The sequence below is a fragment of the Toxotes jaculatrix genome, chromosome 2, assembly GCF_017976425.1.
Source record: "Toxotes jaculatrix isolate fToxJac2 chromosome 2, fToxJac2.pri, whole genome shotgun sequence".
Lineage (NCBI taxonomy): Eukaryota > Metazoa > Chordata > Actinopteri > Toxotidae > Toxotes > Toxotes jaculatrix.
In genome coordinates this window covers 26,080,750-26,090,318 of record NC_054395.1, presented here as the reverse complement: position 1 = coordinate 26,090,318, position 9,569 = coordinate 26,080,750, and the positions used below count along the sequence as shown (strand labels likewise).

General features: G+C 43.3%; 1 protein-coding gene across 1 annotated transcript; it reads right to left on the bottom strand.

The window, feature by feature from the left end:
• Positions 1-825: 825 nt before the first annotated feature.
• Positions 826-9,229, bottom strand: csrnp2 (cysteine-serine-rich nuclear protein 2). The gene is made up of 5 exons (XM_041065939.1): positions 8,567-9,229; positions 6,665-6,837; positions 6,278-6,540; positions 5,325-5,621; positions 826-3,969 (listed from the first exon to the last, which is right to left on the bottom strand). The coding sequence occupies exons 2-5, from the start codon at positions 6,822-6,824 to the stop codon at positions 3,007-3,009; spliced, it is 1,683 nt and encodes a 560-aa protein (XP_040921873.1). The 5' UTR covers positions 6,825-6,837; positions 8,567-9,229; the 3' UTR covers positions 826-3,006.
• Positions 9,230-9,569: the final 340 nt, after the last annotated feature.

Sequence of the window (9,569 nt, the reverse complement as noted above, 5' to 3'; positions counted from 1 at the left end):
CTTACAGCTGACTATGTTAACATCTCCAGTGAAACTATAACTGAGTAGCACGTACAGCCTCAGATTTCAGAGCAACAACTGGAGTGAATGAACGCTATGTGACATAGATACTGCCTGTAGAGAGCAGGTTGTGATTGGCAGGAATGCACTGAGTTTGTGCTGCCATCTAATGGTCAACAATTATGCTGCATCGAGCAGCCAGTCATTGTCATGACCTCCAGTGTCTGAAAGAGGACAATGGCTTCTTATTTTCTGCTTTTCTGTTTTAGTGTAACTGCACTTAATGTGCAGATTTCACGTAGTTTTAGGTCAGTCCCATCAGTTTGCAGTGGGTGACTAAACAATCAGATAAACATTGTGTAAAATAATTTGTTTTATGATTTTTTCACCCCGCGACCCTGATGGATTAAGCGGAATATAAAATGGATGGATGGATTATTTTTTCAATTAGAAACAAGGAAAATTCTGAAGCATAACTGTTTTGGGACTAATGTCTTTCCAAACTATTAATTATTATTAAATTAGAAAATATATTATGCTAAATTTTACACATTTGTTCTGTATATGTATATGTTTTGTATTCAAATCCGTGTTCTGTGTTTTACTTGGCTGCAAAACAAATTTCCCCATGAGGACAATATTAATCTAACCAAATCAAGGCCACGCCAAAAAAGGTCATTATTGGCAGCATAACCTTTAACCTTTGAAAACCCTGACCATAAAATAAAGATTTATCAAGTAGTAAAATCAACACACATAAACCTTTATCCTTTTTAAAATGAGTATTTTATTGTTTTTATTTTTGTATAAAAAACTTTTTGTCCACTTTAGGCAACAGTTAGCATGAGAGTAGTTCTCACAGCTTTCAGATGAAGTCAGAACTTATCTGTCTTTTCAACAGTCACGCACCCCATTCGCACAGAGAAACGCACAATAACATAGTGTACTGGAGTTAATTTGATGCAGTGGTCCCAAACCTAAGTCTATTAGTAGAAAGCCAAGGACAAAAGCTCAACAATAGGCAGCTTGTAATCATCATCACTTCAAAGATGGTACTATTGCAAGGCAAAGCCACGTGAACACAAAGGGCCACAATAAATCTACAGCCCCGCAATAACTACAGGAGACTGCTTTGTTAAAATCTGATGGATGAAAGCATCTTTTAATTAGGCTTGAAACCACTGCTTTGGTGCAACTCTTAAGCAGGTTTATATTAAGACAATGAAAGAAAAAAAAAGGCAAAAGAAATAGATCAGACATCTCATACACAGCGGCACATCCTGTGTTAGGCGAGCCGCTACCAAAAGTAACAGCTGTAATTTTAGGCAACAAAACAGAGGACTGGTTTTGTGTAAGAGGAGCCGGCACACTTATACAGATCAGTATCAATCAGACAGAAGTTTAAAAAAGACATTTAAAGACCAGAAATGTTATACATTTTCATTTACATACTCAGTGACAAAAACACCTCATTCCATAATCGCCACGTGAATGATTTGCTATTGCGTTCCAACAAGAGGCTCCCAAACACTTTCACTTAACATCAGTCATCGAGAAACAGCTCTGTGAAATCATATTTCTCATGATGGTAGGGAGAAAGAGCGGTGAATTGTAAATCTGTAACATCAGCACCTTTCAGGAATAAAATATGTATCCTCACTAATATACCCCCCCCCCCCCCCCAACCCTTTTCATAATACAGTACATACATGTACATGCACACTCAGATGCATGCACACCTTTCTCTCTCACATGGACATACAAGTGTAAAGTAGGCATACACACACACGCACCCCACACACACACACACAGACTGAACATAAACTACACAAACTCAGGTTGTTGTCAATCTGTTCCATAAATTAGTAACATCACAACATTTCATAAAACTATTTTCAAAAGCACAGGCTGTTGTTTTCTTTGACTCTTTAAATGCTGATTTCTTCATATGAAATTTCACTTGCTTCCGAATCATCTCTTCCCTAACTCATTAAAAGAGGACTAGGAAAATCTACTCTGGCATTTCATCGTGACATGACAAGACTGGCTACATGGCATTACAGTGTAGCAGTGAGAAAGAAATTAAAAAACAAAGAGAGACTGTGAGAACTTCAAAACCAACAGTATCTAATCCACAAAAGACACATTACTCAAAGAAATAATGTCATAGGCATTGCAACTACAGGTAAACTAGGTAAACTAGGTTTTTTTTTTTTCTTGACGAATCGACCGCATTTGCACGAACAGCCCATGGTGAGCAAGAGCAACGACTGAGGCCAGTGCTAGTCTGCTGCTCTGTGCTGCTTTACCTTCATGTCTCAATGCAGCAGAGCCACAATGTGCATACAGATCAAAAAAGCAGCAACCTCGGCTCTGTCTCGCACATTGCAAATGCATATACAGTACACAAAAACAAGTATTTCCAGGATTATTAGGTCTATTTTCAGCGGAGGATACTATTAGAGGCCTTCATTTGGCTTGACTACAGCACGACGACTGTAACGGAAACTGAGCCAGTAAGTATCTAAATACACCAGCTCCTTGCGCACTGCAAAACAATTTGTGTTAGTGTTGATAGCTTTATATACCACCAAACGAAAGGCTTATGTCAGCATTCACACGCTGTGTTTTCTGTTTGCTGTGTTGGAAATTAACAAAGCACTACTTGCTGTACTCCTCATCCACGAATGACTCCTACACACGAGTGTTTTTATGTTTTTCCATTAAGGCCGCATTCATCACCCCCAACAGAATTACGTACAGTGTTGCCTTGTAACTGCATCCATATTACTTCTGGGGAGTGATCTGTATGTGCTTTCAGCACCCCCCCCCCCACCCTTCATGTACTGTAATACTCAAGCTCATTCTCCTCATAATTTAATGACAGTCACTACAAGAGATTGCAACCTGTAATCATTCTTGATGGTAGCAGTAATAAATGTGAAATGTGTAATTTATTCATCTTAGATGAAGCTATTGTGCAAAATATCTGCAGAGAAGCTAGAATTAAACTTCAGGAGGCAGTGGATTCACATTTTCCTCCGAGCAGGTCTCCCCTTGGCAGTGCTCTTCAGGGAGGCTCGGTTGACGACCAGAGGGCTTCTCCTCCGCTACTGCCACACATTCCTCTGAGCACAGAATCACATTGGTTAAAGACTTGCCCAAACTCTGCCTGCAGGTGATCTTTTCAGGGTTATCATCCTTCGACTCCCCTCCTCCTCCTCCTTGTTTCCTCTCCACACACTCGCCGCCTCCTGCATCTTGTTCTCTCACCACATGCTCCTCCTGTTCAGCCTCCTCCGCTCTGGGCAGGGTCTCAAAGGCTCCGGGCTCTATGGGACTGAGCTGATAGTAGAGCAGAGAAGTGGAGTCTCTGAGCAGGTCAGAGGGGCTCTCCTCCTGGTTGTCAGTGATGCACAACACCGTGGCCCCGGTGGGGAACGGCCCCTGCAGAAGGACCTGCTCCACACCTGGCACCTCTGCCTGCTCGGGCAGCTCCCCTTCCAAAGCACCAGGCAGAAGGCAGAGAGGCTGCTCTGTGAAGCCTCCATCGCCCTGTTGCACTGCTTCCCCTTCAGCCTCCTCCCTCTCCCTCCTCTCCTGCTCCTCCGCGCTCTGCAGGTGTAAGACGGCTGTCTCGTTCTCTCGCTCCAGGATGTCCTGCTCTGCCAGGAGATCCTGAACCTCCACAACTGTCTGCACCTCGCTCTCCTCTGGCTCAGAGTCCAGGCCAGCAACAGAGGACAGGTCTGGGGAAGTAGGGCAAGTAGATGTGGGAGAGGATATTGGATCAGATTCAGCATACTGGTCCCCAGTCCCCTGGATGAGCATCTTCCTCTTCTCCAGGTCCAGCTTCATGATGGTGTGCAGGTAGTGAGTTCTCACACGTAGAGGGTTGAACTCGATACGACCAGCTGAGTTGCCGCAGCCGTCCCTAGAGCAGCCACACGGGAAAGACATTCGATCCACCTGGGGAAGAGAGCAGAGGTAACAATTTCAATTTCAGTTTCACTTTCATTTTATTTTAACAGGAAGGGGTAGAGCAAACATTTGGAATTCACCAACACATAAGTGTTATGTAAGTGCAACTTAAAGGACAAAGACAGATGACACAGCACATGTTGAGACAAGGACATCATGTAAAAAAAAAAAAATCACAGCAACCAAGACAGTACCTGGTCACTGTGTAATAGGCCAGGTTGAGACAGAGGTGCCCTTTCTCTTGACATGTTTATATATATATATAATCAAAATCTAGCCTCTGCTCTGTTTATATAAAACTAATTCAGCGACATAAGGAGCCCAATCGTGCAACAGCTTCAATTCTTCAGTCAACAAAGACACGCACACAAACATATGAACAAAGAGACAAAAATCTTAATGTTGATCTGAAAAAAGTCAATACTGTCTTGTCTTGAGCTTCAGCAGTTTTATTTATCATTTTTCATTTCAACTGACTGAAATGAGAGAAATGAGGTGTAGAAAAAGATTATGGCATAATAACTCATTCACTGCATCAGCGAATTGATTTTACTGATCTGTAAAAAACAGATGTATTTCAACCACAGTGAATTAATCCGCATGCAGCCCTCTGTCATATGGAAATGCCTGAATATAATATTCATGATTTGTAGAACAAAAAGACCTAATGACGGCTGACATATTTAATCTAACTGAAATGGTAAAATCTCTCACGCCTTTATGAGCGTGTACTGACGACCCTTTACATCAAGGGCAACTAGAATAAAACAGAAGTGAAGTTCTGCAGGAGCATTCATCTGTACAATCACATTTTAAGGTGGCACAGTAATGTTTTCATCTGTTCAAACAATAGGGATCGTCTCACGGGGCATAATTGAATGTTACTTCATGGATACACACTGCTGGCCCACTCACTGAATAAACTTTGGTTTACAGTTAAATCAAATCATGCCATGAATCAGCAATTAAATGAACAGGCCTTTTTTTTTAAAGCAGACACCTTGACTCATAGTAGGAAATAAGTGTTACTAATATAATTAATGATGGCTCCTCAGGTATCCCAGTAAGCTATGACAGTGACAGTGAGCCAGCGAGAGACTGAAGCAGCTAAATGGAAGTCAGCTACCATTAATTTCATTATGTTCACCTGTGCTTTTCCTACTATGACAAGTCAAATGTCTTCAGTGAAAAGGGCTCATGGGAAAATGAGTGCTTACACATATGACTTCACATTAAAATTAAAAATGATTTAAGGCATGCTGACTCATTCGAGTTTCAGAAAACTGGGAACTGGCTCTCTCTTCTTTCTGCACATCCGCACGAGAAAAGCCAACAGTCCTTACCTGGCACTTAATGCCAGCCTGGCTGCAGCCACAGTGTCGGGGGTCGCAGTACAAACGGCAGTCGCAGCCACATTCCTCCCGTGAGAGGCGGATGGCTCTGAGCTCGGCTTTCTCCCGCGCATCTATGCGGGCGATGCCGGAGGCTCGCAGGAGAGCTCGACGGCGCTTTGTAGGCAGTGGCTGAAGGAAGAAACAGTCGTCCACCTCCACCCCGTCCACATCGAGGTCCTCATCTGATACGTCCTCCAGAGTCAGCAGGTCGGCCTGAGCGCACTCCACTGTGCCGTTCCTCGTCAGCTGTGGGCAACAGTTAGCAACTGTGAGCTGATTCAAGTTCAGGTGATTGATAATTACCCTAAAGACGGATAATTCAAAAACAGATTTATCTGTGGCTTAATTATTTCATTCTAAATCTTTCCAAAGGACAATAGTGGAAGAAATACTTCTACATCCTTCACTTAAGTAAAAGCACCAGTACCACAATGTAAAAATACTCAATTCCAAGCAAAAGTTTTAAAAAAAAATCATGATTTTATTGAAGTAAACGGATGGAAGAATTATTGCCAAAATGCATATTAAACTGTCAATCTGCAGAAAACCGGCCCCTGTGCTTCAGATATTATTCTACACTTATTACATTATTAGATAGTTCAATCCGTTTTTTACTTTTGTAGCTCAAGAAGTTCATAAAATGAAACCATTTTAGAAGTTTAGGAACTGCAGACAACCTATAGACATCTGAAACATGACACAGGGCCTCAACTAGACTCTGCTTTTTTGCCAGCTGTCCTTTGTCTCCCTCCCTCTGCTGCTCCCCGTTAGGGGTCACCACAGCAGTTTGTCCTGCTGCATGATCCGCAAATACTGTTTGCCTTTCCCAAAGAACAGCGCCTTTGGAACACAAATACTTATTTGCCTCATGCCTTTAATCTTGGATGAAATTCTGAATTTACCTTCATCTTGCGGGCATTGAGCTTCTCCTGGCGCAGGTGCTGGCGTAAAGTGTGCCGATGGCTGGTTTCCTGTTCGCGTGCAAACTCGCCCAGTGTGTAGTGTCTGATGGAGGAGTGGTGACGGGCCATGCCCAGGGAGCTGCCCCCTTGGCTGGGCACGCTGGTGAAGCCCTGCCGCCGGGGGAAGTAATACACTGTCACCACATCAAAACGTACCCGCTTCCCCCCCGGTGACGGTTTGTGCTGTCTGAGGATGGAGGTGGCTGAGGAGAGATTTAAAATTTAATGTTATACATGAGTAATGACTGAAAGTCTTTTTCTAATTAACTGTCTGAGTGGGTTTTTAGAGTGTATTGCCTTTGGTGTGTGTCTTCTGTTCTTCCTTACGGGTAAATGCAGTGCTGGAAGGGGGATTGAGGCTGTCACAGCTGTCAGCGCTGTCACTGCTGGAGATGTCATCGTCAGAGTCCTTAGGTGTAGAGAATGGAGAGCTGTTGTCCACCTCTTCATATCTTCGTTTGAGGCTGAGGGACGAACCTGCCTCCATGGAAACTCGGTGTCTGAGGGCAGAGAGCAGCACACACGGAGCCTTTCGTAATGAGAGGCAGAGTGGACGGTGTCTGCAGCTCTGTGTCATATTTGTTTACCACCTTACACACAAAACCTTCTTCTTGACAATCAGAGAACTGGATAATTTATGTCAAACGGTTCCAATTCAGGTTTAAATTCAATTCTCAGCGCTAACACAGTAACCAGAGGGTGACATCAGCTGTTTGGTCCTGTCTCCTTTCATCTGTATTCCAGCTCCATCATTTCCTCTCTCTGCCCCCCCCCACAATCTCACATGAAATCCTACTTTCAAATCAAGTCTAGAAACTTCACCATGGCAACTAGGCAAGCACGGTTTATGTGAACAGCCTTGAAGCAAATGATCTCTATGGTTTCACTTTTTTCCTCTTAAGTCTGCTGTAAACAGTGCAGGGTAAGGGGCAGGCAGGTGGGGGGTGAGGGGGGTGAGGGGGGTGGATATGAATGAATCTGAAAGCTGGTGCTGATCAATCACATCAGCAGGATAGGTCACACAAGGTGAACGGAAACAGCTGAATGCTACGTGTTATTTTATCATCAGTTTGTGGTCAAACCGCATCTCACAAAGTTTTGTGTTTTCAAGACACAACGCACATACATGAATAAGCAGGATGACAGTGTCCATGTTCAACACTGTACCTTATCATATCAACATTCCCTACAGAATGAAATGATCTCTGTGACTATGAATATGACTTATAAAGCTAATTACTAGTTTATTATGCAGCTCTACCTGGGCCTATGTTAACATGTCACATGATACTGAGAGCGACATATTAAACCATCATTCCGAAATGGGACGGCTCCAGTTCCCAACCATTATCCATTCAGGTTTTTGAGTTCTCAAATGGAAAATCCAGCCTTGAGCAGGACTAATATTTAATATTTCTATAATGCTGAACAGTGCAGTTTGCCCTTAAGCCAAACCGAGAGATGATGTCATATAGAGACAAATCCTGAAGCTGCTCTGTGGACGGTGAATAATGAAAATGATTTTACAGGGATATGAAGACCCTTAAAATTTGATGTAATGCCTTAAAGAAAAACTACAGGCCAAACTGTGTCACTAATCAATCCATGTCCCGATGCTTAAGGAGCTGCTGTAGTTGTCTGTGATCGTGATGATGCAGAGCAAAATGGACGAAAAAGCACATGGATTCAGTTTGAATGTGGATTTTACCTTTATGATGCTATTTGGGAACGAGCCTCTGAATTTAACCCCTGGAGAGGCCCTGAAGAGGCTGTGACAAACAAGTGCAGGTCTGACAGGTTCAATGCAGATACTGGTGTGGTTTTAGCATCAATGTGGACCATTTTCCAACTGGGACTCAAATATAAATAGAGCGGAGGCTGGATTTTGATAATAGGCTCATTTCTCTTCTGAAAGTCACCCTCCTGTTCCTTTAAGGACTTTGTTGGACTGTGGCAGGCTACAGGATGTTTAAAGACGATTGTGACTTCATGGTATATTTACCTTCAGGGACATGCAGTGTGGGTGAGGTGTTTGATGAACTGTGTGCATGCAGCAACTGCCCAGACTGTGCTGGGGGAGGTTGGATTTTATCAGACTGACAGGCTAAGGCCCTCACTCTCTCTCTCTCCAGTAACCCAGCTCTCTTCATTTTACACACACACACACACACACAAACACACTCACACAATGGCAAACCGCCCGGCTAATGAAATACTAAACCCTCTTACCTGGGGCAGAAACAGGGACCCTTATTCCAACCAACTCGTAGGTCGTTTCCAATACGGACTGCACATCAATCTTTTAACGCCCTGCGAGATGGGTTTGCTTTTTTTCTTTTCTTTTCTTTTTTTTTTTTTTGTGCCCAAACCGATTTCCCTGAACCGAGTATCCCAGACTGCAATGGAGCAATGCTAACCCAAAGTGATCCGGCTGAAAGCTTTCGTGATTGTCAATCTGCAAACACTTTTATCTGACTATATTAGGCTACTTAGGCTCCATGCTCATTGTTCTGCACACTGAGGGATCACGCAGAAAACAGGAGCTGTCTGTTAGACCTGCCGGTTTTATTTAAATGTTGCATGCCTATCTATTTAAAGGACAGACGGCAGAAAGAGGGACGTCATATGATTAGCTGCGATTTACTTCCCAACATTTTCGGTGCAACATGAATCATGTAAACAGCCGAATGTCTTATCTTCCTGATGTAAGCCTTGCAATGGAGAAATCCGCTGACATCTGTGTTCGTTTATCCTTTTCCTCACCGGGGCGGGTTCGGTCGGTCGGGCTTACTTCGCTGTCTTCCCCTGTTAACGGTGAATTTTGGCCTGGTTCGTCAAAGCGGTGCAAATTTGGCAAAGAGAAGACGCCTTCCTCGCCGCTTCGCCCCGGCCCCGTTTGTTACAATGTAACAATGGAGGAAGAAATTCTTCCCTGTAGCCGTATATATACTTATTGTGACATCACCGGCATGCCCTGCGCCGGAGCATGACGGGAAATGTAGTGATTTTTTTTCCCCCTCCTTTGCTTCTTTGTTCATATGGAGCAGAAACAGATGTGCAAAAAAATTTGACACTATCGTGACACGGATGATGTAACACGAACCTGCATCTTGGCTCAGTCTGATTTACTGTTTATATGATATGATTATTATTGTCTTGTCAAAACCTAGTTTCCATGGCAACAAAATGACTGTCTTTGTATGTAGTTAGCCTCCACATCTGTACAACAAAG

Bases quoted from the DNA above. Each gene is read 5' to 3' on its own strand.
- csrnp2 (XM_041065939.1), bottom strand. From the start codon at position 6,824: ATGGAGGCAGGTTCGTCCCTCAGCCTCAAACGAAGATATGAAGAGGTG. The intron at 6,541-6,664 runs GTAAGGAAGAAC...ATCTCTCCTCAG, and splicing joins TTCCAGCACTGCATTTACCC to CCACCTCCATCCTCAGACAG. The intron at 3,970-5,324 runs GTAAGGACTGTT...TCTCTTCCCCAG, and splicing joins AGGCTGGCATTAAGTGCCAG to GTGGATCGAATGTCTTTCCC.